This window comes from Mercenaria mercenaria, chromosome 5 (assembly GCF_021730395.1).
Source record: "Mercenaria mercenaria strain notata chromosome 5, MADL_Memer_1, whole genome shotgun sequence".
NCBI classification, from domain to species: Eukaryota; Metazoa; Mollusca; class Bivalvia; order Venerida; family Veneridae; genus Mercenaria; species Mercenaria mercenaria.
The window spans coordinates 28,876,724-28,903,819 of NC_069365.1; the positions used below are offsets into that span (position 1 = coordinate 28,876,724).

The 27,096-nt window shown below is 34.7% G+C and overlaps 1 protein-coding gene across 8 annotated transcripts in view; it reads left to right on the forward strand.

Annotated features, from left to right (window-relative positions):
- The first annotated feature begins 4,161 nt into the window (after positions 1-4,161).
- Positions 4,162-27,096, forward strand: part of LOC123556726 (trichohyalin-like) — a 117,657-nt gene continuing 94,722 nt past the window's right edge. For 5 of the 8 annotated variants that reach the window (XM_053543041.1, XM_045347655.2, XM_045347660.2 and 2 more), the window contains exons 1-19: positions 4,162-4,510; positions 5,825-5,886; positions 6,420-6,505; positions 7,079-7,297; positions 7,707-7,776; positions 8,128-8,237; positions 9,190-9,280; positions 9,732-9,968; positions 10,431-10,507; positions 12,641-12,670; positions 13,815-13,925; positions 14,482-14,596; positions 15,736-15,855; positions 17,506-17,703; positions 18,152-18,840; positions 20,441-20,550; positions 21,771-21,949; positions 23,220-23,378; positions 25,841-25,864. In XM_053543041.1, the coding sequence (XP_053399016.1) occupies positions 4,324-4,510; positions 5,825-5,886; positions 6,420-6,505; positions 7,079-7,297; positions 7,707-7,776; positions 8,128-8,237; positions 9,190-9,280; positions 9,732-9,968; positions 10,431-10,507; positions 12,641-12,670; positions 13,815-13,925; positions 14,482-14,596; positions 15,736-15,855; positions 17,506-17,703; positions 18,152-18,840; positions 20,441-20,550; positions 21,771-21,949; positions 23,220-23,378; positions 25,841-25,864 (2,874 nt within the window). In that variant the 5' untranslated portion in view covers positions 4,162-4,323. The remainder of the gene's footprint in view (positions 4,511-5,824; positions 5,887-6,419; positions 6,506-7,078; positions 7,298-7,706; positions 7,777-8,127; positions 8,238-9,189; positions 9,281-9,731; positions 9,969-10,430; positions 10,508-12,640; positions 12,671-13,814; positions 13,926-14,481; positions 14,597-15,735; positions 15,856-17,505; positions 17,704-18,151; positions 18,841-20,440; positions 20,551-21,770; positions 21,950-23,219; positions 23,379-25,840; positions 25,865-27,096) is intronic. The other 3 variants (XM_045347656.2, XM_045347659.2, XM_045347657.2) reach the window with 2 other exon arrangements.

Sequence of the window (27,096 nt, forward strand, 5' to 3'; positions counted from 1 at the left end):
AACGGAACGAGTCAAACCAGTAACAATGCGAGCTGCTTCATATTGAAGTTTTTCTATAGTGTCCTTTTCGTATTGAGTACAGCTATCCCATACAACTGAAGTATACTCGAGTAGAGGTCTTAGATACGATAAATAAATGTTGTTAAGAGTAGACCTTTCAACTTTAAATTTTAACATTCTCATCGAGCCGTGTACTTTTGAGGCAGAGGAAGTGATATTGTTTATATGGGTGTGCCAAGAGCCATCGTGACTTATTGTAAGACCTAGATGTTTGTGCTCGTTAACGAAGTTTAGAGGGGTATTATCAAAGGTTAACGAAGGTTGAGCTATATCTCTAAAGGAGAAAAACATGACTTCAGTTTTAGAAGGATTGAATTTTACTAGCCATTGATTTGCCCAACTGGAAATTTTTTCTAGATCTGAATTTAAAACAGTTTCTATATAAACGGAGTCTGGTGAAGATATAGCAAGTGAGCTATCGTCAGCGAATAGTCTAGCGGTACTTATAACAGAATCAGCAACATCATTTACGTATACAAGAAATAAAAGAGGGCCCAAGACCGATCCTTGAGGTACGCCTGCAGTTAATAACCTACTATTTGAAACGATTGCCCTACAAATACTTTTTGCGATATATTTTCCAGGTAATCTGTTATCCAACTGACCAAGTTTCCTGAAATACCATACTGCTTCAGTTTAAATATATGGCCTTTATGCCAAACTCGGTCGAAAGCTTTCGAAATATCACAGAAAACCATACAGGTTGCTTCCTTCTCGTCTAGAGATGTACAGATCTGGTAATTTATATATCTAAAAGTTGGTATACAGTGGAGTGTCCAGGAAGAAATCCTGACTGATTTTTATATATAAGATTATTGGAGTTTAGATGATTGTACAAATATTTAAAAATCACTCGTTCCATTACTTTACCTACGCAAATGATCGAAGAAATTGGTCTATAGTTAGATGGTAAAGATTTTTCTCCTTTCTTATAAAGCGGCATTACATTAGCAATTTTCCATGAAGACGGGTATCTATTTAAGATGAGAGATCTATTGAATAAAGTACAAAGTGGATCAGCTATGGTTTTCGAACATCCCTTTAACATTTTAATACTAATACCATCAGGCCCACAGGCTTTGTTGACAACTAAGTTATCTAAAACTTTAATTACGTCTTGCTCAGAAATAGTAAAGTGGGAAAGAGTTGTATTAGACTTTGCAACAAACTCATGTAGAACAGAACTGGAATCGTCGAGAGTTGATACTGACACGAAGTAATCGTTCAAAAATGTAGCTTTATTTACGTCAGAAATAGCAGTGTCATGATTTTCGTTTTCAAGGAGCGGAATTTCTTCTTCGGCTTTAGAATTTTCTTTGACTAGCATTTTACTGTTTTCCAATATTGTTTAGGATTTATAGAACTTAACTCATTCATGGAAAATTCAATTGTATTATAAAATTGTTCGCCTAGGTGTTTTTTTTTTCATATTATTGACACGATTTCTTATTTTCTTGTAACATTGCCAATCCGTGATGGTTTCCCGGACTGGATAGCAATTCGCTTTAAACAATCACGTTTCCGAGATGTAGTACGAATAAATTAGTTGTACCAAGGTCTGTCATTGGGGCGGATTTGTACAACTTTAGTAGGAATGCATGTTTTAGCTAGATCTAAACTTGTTTTTTCGAAAAAAAAAGATGTAGCTACATCTAGAGAGTCTGAGTTAAGAGCTGACCAGTCAGTGGCGTTTGTTTTCATGCGTACCTTATAAAAAGTCGAGCTTAAACATCTGGCCCAGATTTCACGAAAATACTTAAGTAATTGCTTAGCTAAGTCTATTATTTCAAATGCTTGTTTTTGCCCTATAGGTTAGAGACCACCAATTGTTTTCCCATAGACTTACATTGTAACATTATGGCGTGTACGGCCTTCCATAAATTCGAAACACGAAAAACATATGAATAGTGATACTTTATTTAAGTAATTTTCGTGTGAATGAGATGACCCCCTGTTTACATCATTGGCATGGCGGGAGAAATTCGTTTGATAAAACTTTTTTTCAATACACATAAAATGTAGCAAATTTTGTCAAAATGTATATTAAAATAATCACTTCCTGGGTTTGTTTACATGACTGACCAATCAGAACGCACAGACGTTACCTTATTCCCAGGTATACACTTATCTCATTCCCAGTAAGTTCCTTGTACTTTTTTGAATTGGTGGTCTCTGACCTTTATGCGTCTTCAATGTTGACTTTTTTATCTATATCAGACCCGCACATGACTATTTCATAGATCAAAGCACAACAATTCCGAATTTTACAGAAAATGAAGTATAAAAATAAGAAATATACTTAAGCAAATACTTAAGTTCGTTATATCGTGCTTAAATAGAAATGTCATATTTGCGTGACCAAAGAAGTATAAATATTTTTATAGCTCTTTGGCGTGACTGAAATAAGCACTGCAGACAAATACTACTTACCGTAGTTTAATTTAGCTATAAATATACTGGTATAGAAAAAATCAACATTAAATAAGAATAGCTTAAGCAATTGTATGATTTTAAAATAACAGACTTAGCAAAGTAATTACTTAAGTTTTTTTTTGTGAAATTGGGGCCAGAGCCTCGAGTTTTTTATGCTAAGAAACGTCTCTCATAAAAAAAACTCGCGGCTTCGTTAAAAAGTGTCTCGGATTTCTTATCTGGGACATTTTATGAAAATGCAAAGCGTGATTCATCCGGAAGTAAAACAGGCTTTAAAAGACATGTATAAAGTTAGCAGCAGAAGCGGTAGCAAACTTAGAGAATAAGATAATGGCAGTAGCAGTTGCAGCAGTAACAGCGGCAAAAATACTACTGCTAGTGCAACTGCCGATTCACGTTTTTGCTACTGCTACAGCTACTACTGTTACTGCCAACTTCACTTTTCTGCTACCGCTCCTTATGACTTCTACAGCTGCTACAATTACTGCTGATGCTACTGTTGCTACTGATATTGCTATTTTTTGCTATTGCTGCTACTACCACTGCTACTACTGCTACTGCTGCTGCTGTTACTCCTGCTACTGCTACTGTTGCTGCTACTGCTACTGGTGCAACTGCTGCAACAGCTTATGCTACAGCAGCTACTGCTGCAACTGCCTTTTCACGTTTTTCTACTGCTGCTACTGCTTCTGCTATTGCTGCTACTCTTACTGTTGCTGCTACTGCTACTACTGCACTTTTGCATAGTCAATAAGAACTTTCAAATTTTGAATGGGTGTATGGAAAAGTGTGGATACTTCATTCTGATCAATGATCAAATAGGTTCTCTAACATGTTGCAAAGATGCAAGTTTATGTGGTAATGTTCCAGGGTTTCATCTTTACATAGTGGACACAAAGTAAGAATTGCGTTCTAGTTAAATCTGCTTCTGTTCATTTGTAGAACATAGGTACCAGTGAGAGCTGGAACGACTGATACGGGGACTCGTATTAGACCTTCCTGGTGAGAGGTCGCAGCTTGATGACACTCTTGTGACTTCAAGTACTGACGAGCAACCAACAAGCAAAATCGGGTGGAGCTTACCAGGTACATACTCAGCATTCATATGTTTTAAGATAGAATAGTGGACAATGCAGCACGTTCGATTTCTAATTTTCATTTGTTGGCAACTGCTCTATGTTGCATTTAACAAGAAGATTCTGTACTTGAAATGCCCATGAATTAGTCTTCCCAAGTTAAACGTACTGTAAGTTGGCGTTCGAGTATTTGACGTTTTCAGTACTTGTTTCCGACTGATTACATATATTATGAAGAAAGTTCAATGCCTTCAAATGCAGAATTGCTTCAACAGGGAAGAGCCCGAAAAGAATAAACACAGCTGAATCTGCAACATTTACAGGAAGTGACAGTATCTGCTTCACATTTTTTTAAAATCAAGTTTACCAACATATTTATTAGATATTAAATGTAAAAGAAATAAGGACATAATTTAAATCAAAAATACCAAATTTGCACATGCAAAACTTTATCTTATACTAACTAGCTATGTATAAAATAAGGTTTCTCTTCATATCGACTTGGCTTGGTGTATGTTTACAACCGGATTTTAAAAGATCGGAAGGCACGGCTCTTATTCACGTCAACAATTTTTGCGCAAGCGCAATGATTATTTCCTGTGCGGAATACAAACAAACAAAAAAGTAGCGAAATAACTTTATGACTTGATTTAGCAGATCTTCTACTAGTGTTTCGCGTGACAGTTGTTGCAACATGTCTGTATATTTTGTTTAATTAAAACTGATTCATATTTGCTTGGATTTCACCTTTTAAATGGCTACTTCAGCGGGATTTTCAATTGCAACTTCCCCACCAGAAGCCATCAGCGGGACATCAAGTCCAACTAAGTCGGGACGACCAAACACAGTTCGCAAAACACTTACAGCAGCACAGTTACTGGAACAAATCAAACAGCTAGAGACAGAAGGAAATAAACTAAGATCTGAAGCTGCTGGACCAGGTAATACTTTTCTTTTGTACATATTTATTGATTGGACAAGATTGGGCATGTTACGAAGATAATTTTGAAGTGGAAGTTATTTAAAATTTATAATGCACAGTTTTCAAGAGTGTCAATACAGCATATTGAAACATTCACGAAAAATTGGAAATGCCACATTTGTCTCTTGTTTTGAAGTGTTTCCAATTTTACAAAATAACACATTTATCAATGTAGTGCCCATTTCACAGCTACTGTACTTTTAAAAGCCAAGTTAAGGGTGCCGGAACATATATTGATAAAGTATATATATGTACTGTTGCTCATGGTGTAAAATTTTTATCCAGTAAATTAATCTCTTATCTACTTACGGTGTCAAGGTATAATATTAGAAGCTAATCTATGAAAGTCTTATAACAGGATAGTCCAAATAATTTGACGTCAGAACTGATTCTGAGATATTTTCCTTGATAGGGCAGAATCCCTCTCTGCACGTCAAAACCGAAAAAGACCTTTTCTGTTGTGAAGATAGATTTAGGTAAAAACACAATTAGGCAATATACTTAAATCATGAAAACATGATACAAAATATATAACTGAATCATTTTATGGTTTAAACATAACAGTAAAACATGATAATGAAGCGTAAACACTATATATTTCATTGGCTACCTCGCTGTATTTACATGTCTGCCATTACACTCGGTACAGCTGACAGTGCGGTTGGTCGTTAACGATCACATGACACAGAGCAGTGTGGGTTCAAGCCTCGCTACGGGAATAAATTTCTTCATGTGATGAAGCCTGCTCCTGGCCTGAGCCATACCCCACATCCCCTTCCCCTCTCCTTAGTAACACTATGAGATGTCTCAAACCCCAAGTCCAAGTTAATATAGAAGTTTACTTGGTCATGAATTGTCAAATGATAAATTACAGTCCTGTGACAGAAAGTGAGGGCACCAGTATCCTATGGAAACACATCTAGCATGTTCTGCATCTGTTATATATAAATGAAACTCTGCAGCAGTGATACTATAAAAAAATATAAGTAAATTTTAATGTTGGTCCAAACCTGACTCTGACGGTCCAAAACTGACTCTGACATCTATCCTGTTCATGTCTGATATAAACATTGAATGTCCAATCAAGTTTTGGTGTTCATTGTTTTATTTTCTGTGTTTAAGAAAAACTTCAAAGTCATGACAGACTGTCTGACAGATGTTTTTAAATAATTTGAATTCTAACGTCATTTAGAGATCTGTTTGCATTATATTTAAAATAAGAACCAATATGGGATTTGATATTATGAATTTTTATCATGTTTTTTTTTTTCAGGATCATCAACATTTAGTACACTTTCAGATCTAAATTTGTCCAACAATAATGACAAAGTTGAGGTAAGTTGTCAATTATAAGCAAATATTTCTAAAGATGAATATTGAATTTCATTCAAGTCACTAGTCTAAAAGCATAATGTTTTCATTAGAAAGGAGCCAGTCCGCTTAGCTCAGTAGGTAAGAGCGTTGGTGTATGGATCGGGGTGTCGTGAGTTCGATCCTCTGGCGGGGCGTATGTTCTCCATGACTATTTGATAAACGACATTGTGTCTGAAATCATTAGTCCTCCACCTCTGATTCATGTGGGGAAGTTGGCAGTTACTTGCAGAGAACAGGTTTGTACTGGTACAGAATCCAGGAACTCTGGTTAGGTTAACTGCCCGCCGTTACATGACTGAAATACTGTTGAAAAACGGTGTTAAACCCAAAACAAACAAACAAATCATTAGAAAGGATTTGACATCAGATAAAGACATAAAGTTGATTGTATAGATATCATTTAAAAAATGTGCTCATTTAATGTTGATATATGCATCTCTCTAAACACTGATTATATGAAGATTACTTAAAAAATGAAGTCAAATATTTTTCAGCTACCAAAATTTACATCCACCTCCCCATCCTACCTGTCAGCACTTGTAGACTACTCGGCAGAACAGAAGACTATATCTGACCTCAGGTAAAATACATGCTTAAAATTCTAATTTTCCCTAACACACCAGTGCTATGGGATCACAGTTGTCAGACTTTAGATTTGTACATATAGTTTATTCAGAATCTAGGATATATCTCCAACACTCATAACAAATCGATGAATTAAGTACATTTTTATGTAGATCTATGTACTTTAAAATTTTCATGCACTTTTTACACATTGAACAATCTTTTATTACTTTGCATAAATACTGACGTAAGTGAGGCAATAGAAAATATGCACATTGTGAATTCCATGCAAGTAAGTTCAAGGTTATTACCAGCAATAAAAGTTTTATGGGTATAAGTAATATGCCGTGGCATCTCTGTTAGTGTAACCTCTACAAGTAATAAGTGGCAGTGGGACTGTGTACAAAATACAGATTTCATCCATGTTGCCCAAAAATGTCATACAATCTTACAATATATCTAGTACTGTAGCTTTGACTGACAGTTTATAGAGAGACGTTACACATAAAGAGAAACAGAGTATTTATATGGTCATATTGATAATTTATCTAAAGACATGCTAGCTTTAACAGATTTCTTTGAATTGCAGATTACAGTTGGAAAAACAACGTAAAGAGACTGAACGATTAAACACGCAATTGGTTGGTGATGGGTTCTCTAGCAACACATCTCGAGTTGGCACAGTCTTTCACTTGCCCAGCAGTCCTTCAAAAACTGGGTTCTCAACCTTACCCTCAACAGAGCTGTTCAGCTCCAGGCGGCCAGCCAGTGTAACCGGGGTCTCGGGGGCCATGGAGATCACTCCTCCGTAAGTTTTTAAATCATATATGACCTATCTCATGATCTTCAATTGTAGTGTTCATAGATATGGTTTCTTAATTTTGGAAATAATTTTCGTTTGTTGACTTCGTTCTTAAAATGTAATGCACTGAATGTCTGCTTACAAAATATTTTTATCAGTAGCATGAAAATCAGTAAATAAAATGTTTTCAAGGATGGAAGTTCTTACTTTATTGTCATGAAGTATCTTGTGAATTTTCTCTCATTGTGATTTCGTTGGTATTTGCTCTATTGAAGGCACTGCAAAACTATCTCTAATTTATTTAAATTATCAGGAAAATTTAATTCAATTATATAATATTTTGAATTGTTTTTGAACATTGTTAATGCATATTAGTGTTGAGAATGAAAGTATTGGAGATTTAATTCCATGTCAGGTCACATCTGGAGAAAGCATTAAAAGATTCTCAAGAGCAGGTTGCAGATATCCGTCGTAGACTTGTTGAGGTAAATTTAACTTTGTTTACATTATAATGAGTAATCATAACATTGTTAGGTCAAATCACACTTTTTGGAGTTACGGTAATTGTGAAATTTAACCATGAGTCTAGTTATGATTTCGAGTTTTGTGCCTATTGTAATTGTAGTTCTTTTTCTTTTCATTGGGAAAAAGTTCTGTTGAACTACAGGTAGTCTTTTTTGGCACAGTTATTAACATGATTAACTTATGTCTGACAGTGAAAATATAAAATTTCATTCAGTGTGATTCTTTGTGTTGCATTATTAAATGTCAAGTATGTTATCTTGAAAGGCATTTTTATGGTATGTTTTCATAATAAATGAAAACTTCAATTTCAGGCTAATGAACAGAGTGAGTCTCAGAAACGTCAGTTCAGACTTACAGTAGAAGAACTTAAAGCAAAACTTCATGATACAATGGTGAACAGAGATTCTCTTCTGGAACTAAGGTGAGAGATATATTAATTCTGCCAGATTTATGTAGCACCCTTTTCAAAAATGCTTCATGTACAATGCAGCATCCACTCCGGGCATCAAATTCATCTTGTACCAGTTCAAACACAGCAATCTGACCAGTGGGACAGAGTGTCAGGGAAAACCTCAAGAACAGAGAAATCATTCTAAACACAGGCGTGTTGGGCTTCTTTTGCCTAGCTCTTTACTATAGACAGTTTGGTTCTTGAACGTGTCCCATGACATTTTGTTGCACGAATACATGTAACACCCTCTTCCACAGGGTAAGATTCTTTTATGATACAATGATTCACAGAAATTCTCTTTTAGAACTTGGGTAAGATACCTTGTAGTTCAGTTTACACTGGTTAATTTATAGAACTGTGATGTTTAAACTCATTGTAAAACATATTCAAAACCGCCTCGGTAGCGTAGTAGTAGAGCGTCCGCTTCGAGTGCGGGAGGTCATGGGTCCGATCCCTGGCCGCGTCATACCAAAGAGGTAAAAATGGTACTAGTAGCTTCCTCGCTTGGCACTCAGCATTAAAAGGGTAGTGCTAGGACTCGTCAGCCCGGTGTCAGTATAATGTGAACGGGTGGGGTATCATGTCACATGTCTACGGCATGATATTCCAGTAAAGTTGGGCATTGTGCTCACTGCAGCAAGTAGACACCGTCATTTACATGACTGAAAAATTGTTGAAAAAAAACGTTAAACCCGGACACACACACACACACAAAACATATTCAAAGGTTGGCTATATACATTGTATATTTATTTGAATAAGTTACTGTTTAAGGATTACAAAAAAAGGTTTCTCAGAAAGGATTATGATCATACAGGAACTGATTTTTCAGGAATATAAAATCTACATATAAGTAATAATTGTGTGCATTTTTGTACATTTATATCCATATAATGCAGAGAAGTAATGATTTGTATTTCAGACAGAAAGAAGCAGTTACTTTAGAGAGCAAAGTTTCAGAACAAAATGCTACCATTAGAGACCTACAGCATAAACTACAAGCCCAGGAGCAGGTTAGTCCTCCTAGCATACCTTTAACATGATTCCTGATTAAAAACAGAAAATGATTACTTTGGTACACTACATATTCACGTTATCTATTATGAAACATACACAAGTCGACATATGACCTATAATTGTGTCAGTGCAAAGTTAAACCCAACAAAAAAAGGCGAAACTTATTTGATTGAATTACAATATTAGAAAGGTAGGTATCAGGTATTAGATTCGTAAAGTTAAGATTAGCAAAGTCTTCAAGATATTAAAGCAGAAGTTTGTGTTAGTTAAGGGGTCATAATGCCATTGCTTAAATTGTTTCAGCCTCGTTTTCTGTTATTAAGACAAAATATATTATTAGCTTGACTATTTATTTTGTATTTTGTCATTAACAGTCACTTCTGTAATTCAGCTTCTGTTTTGTATTTTGTCATTATTAATACCATTATTTTTATCTTTTTATTGAAGACATTAGCAGAAACAAGTAAAAAGGCTGATGGAATATCTAGGGAGAATTTTGTCTCAGAGACGACCTTGAACCAGGTTCGTATAATCTTAGTGGATGCAGAGAGACGTAGAGGCAAGCCATACTTTGAGTCAGACCCAGCGTCCAGTCAGAGTCCTTCCATGCTGGTACATACACTGGAAAGATGTATCCAAGAGTTGCTCAAAGATATTGAGATCAAGAAATGTAAACTTAATGAGGTTTGTGTTGTTTTAACTCAAGTCAGATATGTTGAAATGTTTTATGTTGATGTAGGGCAATGGTAAACAAGTATTCGGGAAATATGTTACAATATTTAATTATAAAGTAGGAAAGTGGTAAAAAGTACAGATTAATGACTTAATTTTTGCATGCTAAAATTTATAGGGAAAAAACCAGTCTGTAGTCTAGAATTGCAGCTCTGTTCAGACAGATTGAAATGCAATGGGAAGGGAAAAACAGCAGTATTTCACCCTGTTGTCTTGTGCACTCAGATAGCATAAATGTGTTTAACTAAACTGTTTGATCCACATTGTCCATAACAAGGCTTTTTCTTATATTAGATACATATGTAAGACAACTGATATTGTTATCAGTCAAAAGAACTTTGAGGGTGTACCATAGGAACTTTAAGAGGATTAATTTATTTTAATAAGAAGTATTGTCTATGTGTTTGTATACAGCTAGAGCGTGAAGTATCTGATGTGAAGTCCAGTCAGTCCAGTGACCAGCAGAGTATATCACAGGAATACCAACAAAAGTAAGTGTTCTCTATCAATATCATCGAAACGTGTGAAAATACCTAGTGTCATAAGTTTGTTAGGTTTTCAACATTGTAGGTTCATTGTATCTAATTACGGTTGATGTTTGAAATTTCTTCAAAGCAGTGACTTGATGTGGTATGCTTAAGATGTATTGCAGTAGGAGGATATTCAAACAAAAATACATCTTTGATGAATTTAAAGCAGATAAGGTGTACATTAATTTAAATTGTATCTTGTTATTAACAGTACACAAAATTTTTAATATTATGAACTAGAGCTGTGGTCTAGTGGCTAGGTTGTAGATCGCTCAACCTTGGGGTCAAAGGTTCAAGCCGCAACAGGGTCGGAGACACATCTCGTATGACATCAGTACTGGCTTTTTCCAGGAAGTGGGCTAAATAGTGGTTTAAATAAGCTTGAAGCTTTCATCACAATCAAGTTATGACACCATTATCAAACCAATGAAAACTAGGTTTCCTTCAGTCGTGTGCATAATTTGCATATGATACGTCATGCTAGCCAAAGGGTGCCTTTGAAGTTAGCACACAAAGAATACTTGATTTTGTGTATAGAATAATATTGAAAAATGCACTTACTGCCAAGGGATACAAACATCTAATTTCAGCATGCATAAATTCACCAAAATGATGGAACAGGTTTTGAAAATGTTCTTTTTTGGTTATTTTTAATTATTCAATACTTTGATGAATACAACAACCTTTGATACAATGTATCAATCAAACCTGTGATACCTGTATTGAATTTATATAAAAAAACCTGTGCACGTCCCTATATGTCATTAGCAATCTTTTGACCTTGTAAAGGGCCTCCACGGCCAAGTGTTTAAGGTTGCAGACTTAGAATTACTTGTCTGTCACTGCTGTGGGTTTAAATCCTCTTTTGGTGTGTAGAATTTTTTAGCTCGACTATTCGAAGAATAAGTAGAGCTATCCTACTCCCCACGGCGTCGGCGTCACACCTTGGTTAAGTTTTTCGTACCAGTTCTTATTTTGACAAAGTCTTTTGAGATAAAGCTTTGAAACTTTCAACACTTGTTTACCATCATCATGGCCAGTTATAGGCAAGAGTACATAACTCCATCAGGGATTTTGGCAGAATTATGGCCCCTTTCGACTAAGAAATCTTGGTTAATATTTCGTACCAGTTCATATTTTGACAAAGTCTTTTGAGATAAAGCTTTGAAACTTTCAGCACCTGTTTACCATCACCATGTCCAGTTATAGGCAAGAGTACATAACTCCATCAAGGATTTTGGCTGAATTATGGCCCCTTTTGACTTAGAAATCTTGGTTAAGTTTTTCGTACCAGTTTATATTTTTTGTAAAGTGTTTGACATATGGCTTTGAAACTTTTATCACTTGTTTAGTATAATAGTCTCTATCTGTAGGAAAGAGAAAATAACTCTGTCATCTATTTTGGCTGAATTATGGCCCTTTTTGGACTTTGAAATTAGTTCTGTTTTCATACAAGTCCATGTTTTGTCAAAACTATTTGACATATGGCTTTTAAACTTTGAACACTTGTTTATCATTATGATTTCCATCTGTAGGCAAGAGTACATAACTATTTTGACTGAATTATGGCCTTTTTTTGGACTTTGAAATTGGCTCCTATATTGCCATTTAGTGCAAGACTTATCGAAATCATAGTAATACAGGAACATTGTTTGTCTAATCTATTTATTTCTTTTGTCTGAATATCCGTGGAAATATTTTGACCCCATTCTTCAATCAATTCTTCGAATAGTCGAGCGCGCTGTCATCAGACAGCTCTTGTTTATGTGAAGAAGGCATTCAGTTGGCTTAAGGAAAGGTCAGTAGTTCTATCAAGGTGCCTGCCCTTGATGAAATAATGCCAGGAGGTTCCTCGACCATCATAAGTAGGAAAGGGGCCATATTGCCTATAGCTCTGTTGGTGTGATGTTAAACCCAATAAGAAGTCATTTTTTACAGACATATTGCATGTCATAATGAAATATTTAATTAGGGTTATTTCTGCATGAGCTAAAAATGTCTGAGCTCTGCATTTTGCTGTAATATATGTTTGAAAAACACAGAAATATTGCTGAGAACAATAACTTGATTTTAAGATATATTAACATGTTACAGCGAAGATGAGACAGTGACATTGTGCAAGCGGTAAAATTTGTGTTAATCTGTGGTGCTGATAATTTCTAATGTGCTGATGTGTTTGCTTTCAGGAAATTTAATTTCTAAATAGACAGGACTGTGTTTAACCCAAATTTTGTTAAATCATCAGATTTTTTATTTGTTACTTTTACTTTTATAGATTTTAGAACTAGTCAACCAAAAGTATGAAAAGGCTAAAATGTAATGGGAGAAATGAATGTGGTGTCATTTGTGTATATGTTGGACTACTTCTGCGAGAAATGTCTGTAGAATTGACAGTTTGTATGAATATGTGTTTAAAAGTAGTTTATGTTGTAGTTAAAATCATTCTTTAACAGTTCTTTGAAGAACTGGTGAAATAAAGTTTTGCTTAATGTCAGTCAATTGGTTGGTTTGTTCATTTGCAGACCATTGGATTTCTGTCATCTCAGTAACTAGAGCATTCTTAGGCCTACAGCAGTCAAACTTCACATACTTGCCTGTGGTCAGTAGGGGACCCCAATTGTTTTAAGGAGTTAGTAGCTTGAAGTTAAGATCACAGTGTCCTCAGTACTTAAAATGTTATATGATCAGTAACTGGAGAAAGCTTGGCAGTAGGACTGTCAATAATTATGGAATAATTGCTAGTGGTTAGTTCTAGGGGTCAGTAGGTCAAGGTCAAAATGACCTTGGGACTCAAAGGATTGGAGAGTACTTGTTCATTAGGCAAAAGGCCAGGGTCACCACATACTTGATTACATGCCCAGTTACCTCTGACAGGCATATCAGTGTGGAGGGGGGCACCTGTGTTTTCAATATTGTAACATGGATGTTTCAGAGTAGGAGAATAACAAAATTGTTTGCTTATGTTAACTGTGTTACTTTTGTTTAGAACAGTGTTAACTGTAAAATGGATTGTAGATTGCTGTTTATATCTAACTTTTGTATGGCTCCAGTGTATTATTTTTATTTGTTTGGTAACTTTTTATTCTTATGAATGACAAAATGTAACAATTTTTATCAGGTATTGTTACTGAATTTATTTTTCAGACCAAGTGGCAGAAAGTTACTTACTCACACAAGCTTGGTCACTTGAATGTTAGTAATCAGTTACAGGATGTATTGACATTTTTCATTTACCACAATTGTGTTATGGTACAATGTATTGTTGTAGGATAACTCAGATGACAGTGGATCATGAACGTCAGATGCAGTTGGTAAATGAACGAGCTAACAATGCCAGGAAACAGTCAGCCACTCTTGAGTCACAGCTCTCGGTCATACAGTAAGTATTATTTATATGCATGTCTCTGCTCTTGGTCATATTGTAAGTACTGTTTGTGTACATGTTGCAGCTCTTGGTCAAACAGTAAGTAAGGTTTGAATAAATGCCACAGGTCATACAGTTAGTAAGGTTTGAGTACATGCCTCAGCCCTTGGTCATAAGTCAGTACTGATAGTGTTCCTGTTGTTGTCCTCGGCCATTTACTAATTGTACTACTGTTTTCATACATGCAGTAGCCTTCAGCCATACAGTAAATACTGTATGCTTACTTTGGTTCTGATTTACAGGAGTTTTTTTCCTATTGAAATAAGCAGACCAAATTTCAAGACCACAGAATTTGTTAAGTTTCGAGGAATTTCTGGTATTCAGAGGTTCCAGTTAAGAGGGGTTTCACAGTATAAATTTGTGAATTTATATTTACATTTGGACTTTAAATGGATTGGAATTTTGCCTGTTTATTGATTCAGAAGTGTTTATTGGTCTTGACTTGACCATTAAATCCACAAAAATAGTTGCCCATGAGTATTGTATACTAAATAATGTGTATATTATACAGAGGTCAACACGAACAACAACTGAAGCTGAGAGAGGAGAATGTGAAAGATCTCGAGAATAAAATCAAACATCTGAGAGAGGAGTTACACGAGGAGAGGGATAAGTATAGTTCTAAGGTATGGTTACATTCTGCATGCTTAAATACATTATAATACAAGATTGTTTTATGGAAGCGCTAGTCTTGCTTGTTGTACAACACAGAGAAAATTAAAGCTCATTCCAGGACTCAGCAAGGCTTAGCTATATATGCCATTTCTCCAGAAATTAGAAAACAATAAATGATAATGACATTGTTTACTATAGTTTACACATATTTGTTATATTTCAAAGTCTGACATTAGTTTTCTTTTCAGCTATTGTGATCACGCACCATCTGTTGTCCATCAGTCCGTCCACACTTTTCTTCAAACAACATCTCCTCTGAAACTGTGTGATGAATGTTGATGAAAATTGGCTCTGATGTTCCTTTGGTGGTCTTCTTCCAAAATTGTTCAAACTGTTCTGCTTGGTTGCACAGAGCAATTTGAACAGTCTCATACAGTGACTACTATATACACCAGAGCTGAAAATAGAAAATCTTCAAACAACATCTCCTAAATAACTTGTCCAATTTTGAAATAATTTCATGCAAATGATCCTTAAGTAACTTTCTACCTTGGTTGTTGTAATTATTCCAGTTCATCATAAAACATGGCCAGCCAGGGGTGTTGTCTGTATATAGTAGTCACTGTATGAAACTGCTGGCCTGATCACATAAATGGTTCTTGAGTGCCTCTCTACCAAGACTGTTCAGATTGTTCTGAATCGTCGAAAAAAAATGGCCACCAGAGGGTGTGGTCACTTGCGAGAGAAACTGGATAAATCTTTTTGTGTGAAACAGCAGGCCTAACTTTAAAATTATTTTACACAAAATGTTTCTTGGATGGCCCTTTAGGAAGGTCGTACAAATTATTCTGTTTCGTCAAAAAACATGGCAGCCAGGTGTTTTGGTCACATTTCCCTATATGCATGTAGTGGAAACTGATATTGTCTCATAGTATCCTATGTGATCATTCTTCCAATGTCTTTGAGTTGGAGAAAAGTTATTTTGTCAAGATGAGAGTTATGGCTCTTGGAAGTTTTGTTCTATTTTAAAGGTAGTTATTTATCTTGAACATCTTTGCATGTTGCTTATTACTAAGCTGAACTAATGAGTTCACTATTATACCTCAAGTCATTACATAATGTTTATATAATGTTGTTTTGTGCTTTGTAGAGGGAATCTTTGGAACAGACATTGAATGGTACAGAGAAGGAAATGGCTAAGTTGAGAAGTGAGAGAGATGAGGCAATCAGAAACCATTCCAACATGGAATCCAAAGTTGCTGATTTACAGGTAAATCTTTGAGCTATAATTGGTGCAGATCTTTTGTTTTTATTGGATGCGTAATGGTGTAAGAGAAAATTTGAATCCTGCAAAACTGATTGTGTCAAATTATGCTCACTTTTGGGAAGACTTCATTCTATATTTATGAAAATGGGTATTCTGAATGTTTTTAGCGAAGCTGGAAGGCTGTATTAATCATAGATGATACCCTTATTGAATTTTCTGTACAGGTGCCACCATATCAGTTTTTCTGGAAAAGCAATACGGTGTTTACTTTCTGATTGTCTTGCCATTCAGTGTTGTATTACAGAACATCAGAAATTAATTTTCATATTTTGATTTTTAAATTTTGACTTAAGGCCCAGTAAACATGTTTTGCATATAGACCTGTCATATAGCACTATAATGGCTATTGACTTGTGATTTATATAAGGTGTCTTGTAGTAATAATATAATGTTATTAATCAAGCAATTTCATATTGGCCTAGTTATTTGTCCTCAGGCAGTCGTATTGGCCCTCGGCCGTAACCGAGGGCCAATACGACTGCCAGAGTCATATTGGCCTAGTTATTTGTCCTCGGGCAGTCGTATTGGCCCTCGGTTATGTAACTGCCCGAGGACAAATAACTAGGCCAATATGAAATTGCTTGATTAATGATAATATTATTATTCCACTTTCCACTGTTGGCGGTAACAGTATAAGAACTCTGTGAGTTACCTTATTGCAGCTATGCGCATTCAAGTGAAAAAAATTGACAAGTCGTTTAGACTTATTTTAGGAATCATAATTATTTTAGCCGGTAAAACAGAATGAGTTGTATGTAGGTACTTGAGAATAATTTTGAGAGATATTTTTGATGTGACATAATCAAAAGTAACTAGAACTTACCTTATTTTTGAATTCCTATTTATTTTCTTTAGTGGGTTATCTTAGCATTTGAACTGTGATAAAAACTTCTTTAAAAGTCATTTTCTTCTAGGCTGCAGGCAACGAGACACAAAATTGTACACATATGTGTTGATCAAGATAATAGAACCAACCAAGCACAAATTATACACTCCCGTGCCTCGTTTAATTCTTATCCGAAATTGTTTGCAGTTCACAACTGACACTCTTGTTCGCCAATTTATTCATCCACTTTCCAGCATTTGAATCACTATTTATCATTGCACAAATAGTCCACACTATCAAAATGTCTGTTAAAGATAAGCCTCATCCTTTTAATTAATCTGAGTTTCCGTATTTTCACATTATTTTCCTTGACAACAGAATTTCTGACAGGAAACACTTGCATTTTACACAATACCGAATAAGCGAAAGTATCGTTGTAATCTATGAAGATGTACATCCCGCTCAGTCATACTTGGTTATAACATAAACATGTAAGATGATTTTTTGTCAAAATGTGAAAAAAAAATTGTAATCTATAACTCTGATGTAAAACAAAATGGCGTCATTTAAAAATCTAACGGAAGTGACTTCTCCGTATTGGCCCTCTCTTTTGAAATAATCAAAATGCTTGAATTCCGTATTGGCCCTGTTTTTCTCATATTGGCTCAGTTATGTTTTGTATTAGCTCTGTCTGTTTCATATTATGTTTGCAATTGATCTTATACAGTGTGTAATATTGTAAAGTTGAATAATAATTATTGTTACAGTTGACCATCAACAGACTGAACCGTGACCTGGAGACAGAGAAGGAGACTTCAGGGAAATACTGGGAGCGAGAAGGTCAGCTGAGGTCAAAACAGTCGCAACTTGAAACCCGGCTTGAGGAAAAAACAAGAGATGTTGATAGACTAGAGAAAATGCTAGCATCTGTAAAACAGGAGTGTAATGCTACTGTTAGTGAAAAGGTAAATACATGTGGGAGGTTGGTGATGCATTAGAAGGGAATTGTTTCCTTCTAGAAATGTCTTAAAAAACTCTTAATTTACTTGCAAGAGAGTTTATTCAGAATATCATGTCATTGATTATCAAAGGCAATAATAAATGCTATTAAAACGCAATCTTAATATTCTTCTAGATTGAAATAGAATGAATAGCATATCTTTCAAAGACATGAATTTGGCACACATTCACTGTTAAAGTCTGCATAAGTAAAGACACTTGAAAAACCTTTAAGTTTGTACTTTTTTCTTGCAAAAAAAGTTTATTTGTATTAAATAAAAAAAAATTCTTTGGTAAAACATGTTGACAGTACTATTCTTTTTTGTACATATTTGCTGTTCAGCTTATGTAATAATGAAATATACAAAAAGTTTAAGTCTTTGCACTATATATTTGCATGTGTAATATCTGCAGGTATCGATGATAGAGAGGCAGGAAAGAGAGAGGCATATGGAGAAAATCAGTAGTCTTACAGCGCAGCTGAGTGAAGTGAGTGAGAAATGTAACAAAATATCACTTGAACTTGACAATAAAAAAGCAGAAAACCAGGAACTTAAACATCAGTCGAGGGAATACAGTGATAAAGCTGATACTACAAAAGTACAGTTTGAAGCGGCAGTTGCCGAGAGAAAACATTTGACTGATATGTTGACAGCAAAATCATCTGACTTTGATAGGGTCTCTCAAGAGAGAGATTATTATTTCAGTATTATGGAACAGAAAAATAATGAATTGTCTCAGCTAAAAGCAGAAAGAGAAAGATTAACTATCCATTTAGAAGAAAAAGAGAAAAATCTGACAGTACTGCAGGAGCAGGCAAATGAGCTAAAGCACATGTTAGAATCTGTGTCAAGAACTAGTGAGAGTTTACGCGAGGAGAGAGATACTCTTATACAACAGTTACAGGAGACAACAGCAGCCCTGGAGGAACTGAAGACAACAAGGGACACTATGGCAAAGAAAATGAAGATCAGAGAGAAGAGGGTGAAGGAATTAGAGTCAGAGAAACAAAAAAATACTCAAGAGATAGAACTAAGGAACCAGGAGTTAAGCATTATACAGCAAGAGAAAGAAACTCTCTTCAAGGAATTGAAGGAAAGCAGGTACATTCCTTTCTGTTTTTCTACAGGGATGGATAGACTTAAAAAGTGTGTCCATTCTTAAAGTCATGAAATTTTTGTTTATAGTCTGTATGAACCCATGTCTTTGATTTTACAGATTCTTTCTAGATATGTTGCCTAATAGCATTTAAGTGCTTAAATGCAACTGAATAGGCTTGAAGAGTGAAGCAAAACTACCGGGTAATGCATAAAATGGATAGAGGTGTGCAAGGATATGTTATGTATCTTTGTTTTACTGAGGAGATTTTTACTTGGCAACACTTGTTTCATCTAAAGTTAAGTTTTGCTAGTCTTATGGGCCAGATTTCAGTTGGTGGCAGCAAACAGACTTATAGCATTAATTTGGTACCTAAAGGCAGTCTGCACCAAACAGACTTTCTGCCAAGATAGGATAACTAACAGAAGTAAAATTTCACTTCCCCAGATATAATTGTGCAAGTGGATATACTTCGGAGTAACTTCTTCATTCAAATGTTGAAATTAAATCTTATTAAAATATACTTAAGGTTTATACTAGAGATTAAGTGAACATTCTTTTACAAAACATTCTGAAGTCTATATGTCTATGAATACTACTTCAACTCCCTATCTTGATATTATTTATTATATTAACAAACATTTTCCTACACATAACAGTGATATATTTAGACGACTACTCATTCAAAGAAACATAGTCAGGGCTTTTTTTTTTACTATGTAAGTGACGCAGATAGTGTCTTCCCCTCGGAAAATTTTTCGCCAAAAAATCAATTTTCCCTAGTCTAGTGGGGAAAAAAATCCCTAATTTTTATGTTTTAGTAATTAGATCCACTTATCTTAAAAATCATTGCATCCTTAATAGTTTGACATACAGCAATGATGTAGGCAACTAGTCAAGACGGTGATTACACTAGATATAGCTGTTTTATTACGTCACGGACAATGTGTCCCAGCTTTCAACACTCACCATATATGACGACAGGAACCAGTTGCACTAGATCCCAGCATTACATGTTGGCGTATATTCGCCACATACAATGACTGAAACCAGTCTTTATCCGGGGATTCCAGAATTCCAGAAAGATCAACCACCGAAAACCAGTATTACATGATGTATATAACATTGTGAATTTTCCCCAAATTGACCTCTTTCGCATGATTTTTTCCCCTTTGACCAGCGCTCAACATCTTCCTCATCTCCTAAAAAAAACACCCTGATATTAGATGAGCCAATGAGTGACCCCAGTATTTTTTTTGATGGATACAAAGTGCAAATATATCACCATACTGTACAGAACAGTGTTAAAGAATCTTTTTATTATTAGCATATTTTGTCTGTAAAAGAGGAAAACAATCAGACTGACAGAATTTGATCTCAGAAATATTGCATCAAGCATTTATTGTAGCAGGTGATATTCATGTGGATCATTAACATGGAAATTCAAACTAAAGATGTTGCATTATCCAATAAACTAATAACATATAACAATGCAGGAAACTCTGCATTAATATTATAGGTATATTCAGGAATGATTCTCTCCCTTTGTGTAGTAATTTACCATGTTTCAGACATAGACAACTTTTTTATCGTTGTTTGATTCAGGTATGAGGTAGTAAGTCTATCAGAGGAGAGAGACGCCCTGAAGAAAGATCTGGAGGGACAAAAATATCAGTTAGAAAAAACAATAAGTAAATTACAGTACAGATTGAAAGGTAACTCTTAGACATTATTATAGAAGTAACTGTTTTTTACTGTTTTTGAAATTTCTAAAACTAAGCTTGATTTCTATCTATATTTATTGCAAGCTGACTTTTATACCTAAATTTCAGCATTGGCTTTAAGTATATAAGATTAAATTTACAAAAAGGATGGCTGTCTTATTTTTGAGTCGGCTAAAGGCTGAAAGCCTTTTGACGAGTCCTTGCTGTTCAGCGATTCTCTAAATGGACTGAATAACACGTGAAGGGATGTAGTTCCATTAGATTTCTCAAACTTCAAACAGTTCACTGCATGAATGAAGTTAAGTTGTGTCAATTCCCTTTGCTATGACCAATATACGATGTAATCTGTCATATTTATGACTTGTAATTGTGCAATGCTCGAATGTAACTCATTAAGCATAAATGTGCATTTTAAGAATTGCGCAGGCTTACAAAGCTTGTTAACATCCAGCGGAAGACAAAAAATAGTTCCACAGGGCCCCAGATAAGATGCGTATTAGCGTAAATTACGTATAGAAATAATGCAAATACGCATGTCTAATAATTTCTAAGCGTATAAAAACGTATATAAAATTACAGAAACGCACACAATGCTTTTTTAAAAACAAAATCTGAATCGTCTGGATGCGTTAGGTAACATAGCTGATCAGCCTTAATTCTCCCACATTGAACGTAAACACGCATCGTATGATTTCTATAAACTTTGCGTGGGTTGAATTTTGCAGTCAGTAAACGGATAAATTATCGGAAGAAGAAGCTCTTACTGGTTTGTTTAGTTACTACTGATATTAAAAATGATTTTGATTCTTATTTTTCGAGAAATAAACAAATCGGCGAAACATTAAATTGTATTTTCTTGTAGTTTTTGAAATCGAAAGTAGATCGTCTATGTTTGGCTGCTTTCACGAAACGAAACAACTTTTTTATGAAAAGATTTAAATAAGAGGTAATTTAACCGTAAACTTCAATGTCAGATACTGCCAATTGCTGCTAAATGTCTTCGTATCATCACAATTTGTAAAATATATTGTTGAAACTGGAGAAAAGTGTAATCGTATTCGGATATAATATTTTGGGCAAATATCGAGCTGTGTTATGAAATTTTAAGAAAAAAACTAAAAACAACTGAAACTGGTAGACTATACTGTCAGTACATCAATCATTAGCCGACTCAGGCCCTTCAGGCCTTTGATAATATCTTTGTTTTTCAGCTGCAGAGCAAGATCTTGGATTAGCACAGAAAGCTTTACGTAAACGAGAGTCTGTGGACAACAGTGCAGTGAAAACAGCGGATAAACTACAGAAGGAAGTGACAGCTAAACGTAGTCTTGTGGATACAATGCAGTCAAAGATCCGCTGGTACCAAGACCAAATAGATACTCTCCTAAAGGTACTGTCAGACATGGCGTTTTTTGTGCAGTTTATCTGGGAACACTAAGACTATCAAGACTGATATATATATGTGAACAAGATTTGGACAATGACTTTCATGCATCTTATGCACATGATACAAAGCATTTTTAGCTCATTTGATTTTTTGAAAAAAAATGATGAGTTATTGTCATCACTTGAGCGGTTGTCGGCGTCGGTGTCGGCGTCGGCGTCTGCGTCGGCGTTGCCTGGTTAAGTTTTATGTTTAGGTCAGCTTTTTTCCTAAACTATCAAAGCTATTGCTTTGAAACTTGGAATTTGGAATACTTGTTCACCATCATAAGCTGACCCTGTATAGCAAGAAACATAACTCCATCTTGCTTTTTGCAAGATTTATGGCCCCTTTTGTACTTAGAAAATATCAGATTTCTTGGTTAAGTTTTATGTTTAGGTCAACTTTTCTCCTAAACTATCAAAGCTATTGCTTTGAAACTTGGAATACTTGTTCACCATCATAAGCTGACCCTGTACATCAAGAAACATAACTCCATCTTGCTTTTTGCAGGATTTATTGCCCCTTTTGGACTTAGAAAATCAGTTTTCTTGGTTAAGTTTTATGTTTAGGTCAGCTTTTATCCTAAACTATCAAAGCTATTGCTTTAAAACTTGCAACACCTATTCACCATCATAAGTTGACCCTGTACAGCAAGAAACATAACTCCGTCCTGCTTTTTGCAAGAATGATGGCCCTTTTTAGACTTAGAAAATCATGGGTAGGACAATATTTCTATTACACAAAAAAAAATCAGATGAGCGTCAGCACCCGCAAGGCGGTGCTCTTGTTTCATCTGCAATAGTGTTTAAAACATGCAATACATATGCACACATGCATGCATGCACCCACACACATGTAAATAGAAAGCCTGTATTTATGAAAAAGTATTTATTAGTGTGTGTTGAAGTCGCTTCTTCTTCTTATCACTGTAGAGTAGCATTTTTATCACAGTTCTATCAGTTTCATTGAAAAGAAAGATTCAAAATACTAACACAAAGTTGCAAGCAAAAATTGTGTTTAATCTGTGCTTGGAGATGTTGTAGTATTGGTTATTTCTTGTTATACATAATAATGCAATGTCAGATTATTAATCTGTATGAGAATTCCTGATTTCGTATATTCATTTGAAATTCTCGAAAAGTTGCCAGAAATCTTTTGAGAAGTCATACACAGAATACAGACTGGTAATATTTATTAGGAGTTAAGTTTTTGACTGGTTGTGTTTATGTTACAGGAGAAGGGCAACTTAGAGAATGACAAAGACAAGTTGAAGACCAGTCTAAACAAGGCTTTAGTACAGAACCAACAATTACAAGTTGATGTTGAAACAGGAAATAGTCGAACAATAGAACTAAAAAATCATGTGAACAAGCTAGAATCTTCACTAGAAAAGGTAACATATGAGATCTCTTACCTTGCTAAATTTCTATAATTGACTGGTCTGTCTTTCAATTTCAACAGTACTATTAATTGTTAAAAGAGGTGCTTACCAAAAAAATACTGACTGAATGGCGAACAGTGCAGATCATGATCAGACTGCAAGGATGTGCAGGCTGGTCATGATCTACACTGGTCGCAAAGGCAGATTCAGTCTTGTCCGGCATGATAAGGGATATGGTGCTTGTCTTCTAGCTATGATATTTTTGTTGTAACATGAAAGGGACAATAAATTTTGATAAAAGCACCTAAAATAGGGACAGAAACATCACATTTACTGACTGAAACTGTTCCATCTTGAAAAACCAGTCTGCAGGTTAATTGTCTTACATGACAGTTTGCTGTTTAAAAATCAATTTTAATATAAAGAGGAGATTGTACTGCAACAATTTAAACATAATGGAATAAGCAAACTGATTTGAATTTCTGCTGTACTGAATCCCCTCCAAAAAAAAGAAACAAAAAACAAAACAAAAACTTTTTTTTTTACATACCCCAACCAACAAAAACCTTCCTAGAGATGTACATGTACTTGATAATGTAAACTGTACCATTTAAAACATGAGACAATGTGCTTTTAAATTATTTCCTTTTGTTAAGTGTACCATATTTATGAAAAATATTACTTTTATCAAGAGGATTTTTTCCCAACTTTAGTGATTATGGTGCAGTTTTCCCCTCCTTAAGAGCCCCGCCACCATTCCCCCAAAACTTAAAAAAAAAAAAACACTGTGATAGATACTGGACAGTGTCATTGTCTGTGTTAATAGGATGAATTGTCTAATACCCTATAATATGTTGTTGAAATTTTCAATAAAAGGAAACAAAGTCAAGTAGTTTCTCCCTCAGGCAGACCTGAAAATAGTAAATTTTCAAACCACTCCATTTTGCAAATTGAAATTATTTTAATTCAGACCTTTTTTATTGATTATTTTGTTTTCAGGGCTTTCTTTTGCAAACTGTTGGATAAAATAGATTAAAGGTGGTCAATCACATTTAAACAACATTTAATGACATTTTTTACTTTTTGTATATTCTGGTAGAGAATTATTTAAGGAACAAAAAGACCGATTACATAGAGTTAGATTCCTTTTTGAAATGTATATTTTATTATTTTTATAAAATTTTGTAATTACTCCCCTTTAATATGAAAGTATATAAAAAGCTGGGTATTTCTTTTTATTTCGATACAATGTCTAGATTTACATTTTCATTTGATAGACATATCAACTGTTGAACAATCTGAACCAAAATGCAAGTTTAAAAACTGTGTGTAGCTTCTGAATTCATTTATTTCCAATCTATCTTGGTTGCGCAACCAAGGTAGGCAAAGGGAGGTAATAATAATTTTTCAAACTTGCGTTTCTAATGAATTCCATCTAAATACATACTTTTTAATGCAAATATTTTACAAATATATTACAATATGTCTAATATTTATACATTTCCTTAGGCAAAGTATGTTTATGAAATTTATACTTATGATAAAATAACTCTATCTTGGTTGGGCAACCAGGATAGGAAAATGAAATTTTAAAAATACCTCCAGTGAAAATCTAATTTGTATTAAGTGTTAAGTGAACATAAATGAGTGTAAATGATCAGATGCTAAAGTTTCGAACAAATCCGTTACATGGCCAAAATCTGATTATCCACCTTTAAAGTAACATTGTATAAATTAATATCATAATTAAAGCAAAAGCGGTTTTCCCAAGACAGTCATTATTAGTGCTTGCTTTAAGTTGATTTTATTCTGCAATTGGTTAATGTTTTTGAAGTTTTTGGAAAATTAGTTTTGTCAAATTCATCACAGAAATTTTTAGTACATATTTGTAATTTGTTAATTCTTATGGCATCACAATACATTAGGAAATTGGGAAATCTCTTTGCACTTGTTTGAACACTTCTTGAAAGATTTTAATCAATGACTTTGTTCTTAGGTTTTCCTGGTTCAGAGATTCATGAAAAATGTTTAGATATTGAAATAATAACAGAATGTATTTCACTTAAATGCTGGTTCCTCAGATTGTGTAGGGGTTTCTAGGACACTGATTAAGATTGCAAACTTAGATCACTTGCTCCAATCACTTTTCGTGCAAACCTGGCTTGAGGTCATGATTTCCTTTGTGTGAGGAAACCATGCAGCTGGCTTACAGAAGGCCGCAGGATCTATGCCCCCTTTTGCCTGAAATAATGCAGTGAAGGGCACCTGGCATCTCCTTTTAACGTCAAGATCTGGAAAGCCTCCATTTGACTTAAAAGAGTGTTAGGTTTATAGAAGCCCAAAAAGACAAATTCATGTTGTGTTGATATCCTACAGCTTCTGTACCCGCAAGCATAAATAAATTTTGTACGATGGGGATGAATCTCTTTGTTAGGTACAACCATTCTGTTTACAAATTCTGTCTCACTCTATAGTTAATTAGGGAACAGAAAAAGGATGTAAGTATATAGACTGGTTTGTTATAGATGTATATTTTTAGCTCATCTGATTTTTTGAAAAAAAATGATGAGTTATTGTCATCACTTGAGCGGTTGTCGGCGTCGGCGTCGGCGTTGCCTGGTTAAGTTTTATGTTTAGGTCAGCTTTTCTCCTAAACTATCAAAGCTATTGCTTTGAAACTTGGAAGACTTGTTCACCATCATAAGCTGACCCTGTATAGCAAGAAACATAACTCCATCTTGCTTTTTGCAAGATTTATGGCCCCTTTTGTACTTAGAAAATATCAGATTTCTTGGTTAAGTTTTATGTTTAGGTCAACTTTTCTCCTAAACTATCAAAGCTATTGCTTTGAAACTTGGAATACTTGTTCACCATCATAAGCAGACCCTGTACATCAAGAAACATAACTCCATCTTGCTTTTTGCAAGAATTATTGCCCCTTTTGGACTTAGAAAATCAGTTTTCTTGGTTAAGTTTTATGTTTAGGTCAGCTTTTATCCTAAACTATCAAAGCTATTGCTTTAAAACTTGCAACACTTGTCCACCATCATAAGCTGACCCTGTACAGCAAGAAACATAACTCCATCCTGCATTTTGCAAGATTTATGGCCCCTTTTGGACTTAGAAAATATCAGATTTCTTGGTTAAGTTTTATGTTTAGGTCAACTTTTTCTCTTAAACTATCAAAGCTATTGCTTTGAAACTTGCAACACTTGTTCACCATCATAAGCTGACCCTGTACAGCAAGCAACATAACTCCATCCTCCTTTTTGCAATAATTATTGCCCCTTTTGGACTTAGAAAATCATTTTCTTGGTTGAGTATTATGTTTAAGGCAACTTTTCTCATAAACTATCAAAGCTATTGCTTTAAAACTTGCAACAGTTTTTCACAATCATAAGTGGACACTGTACATCAAGAAACATAACTCTATCCTGCTTTTTGCAAGAATGGTGGCCCTTTTTAGACTTAGAAAATCATGGGTAGAACAATATTTCTATTATACAAAAAAAATCAGATGAGCGTCAGCACCCGCAAGGCGGTGCTCTTGTTTAACTTTAAACTAATATTGTAAATGATGTTGTAGAGAACTACTTTCTTGTGTAGGATATTTTGTGATTAGAAGTGTACAGTGAAGTTGATTGTTTATCTTAATGAAATTAATTGATTTAACTCATAACTTTAGATGTACAGATATATAACTTGTAGAATGTTTGAATATTTGAGAATA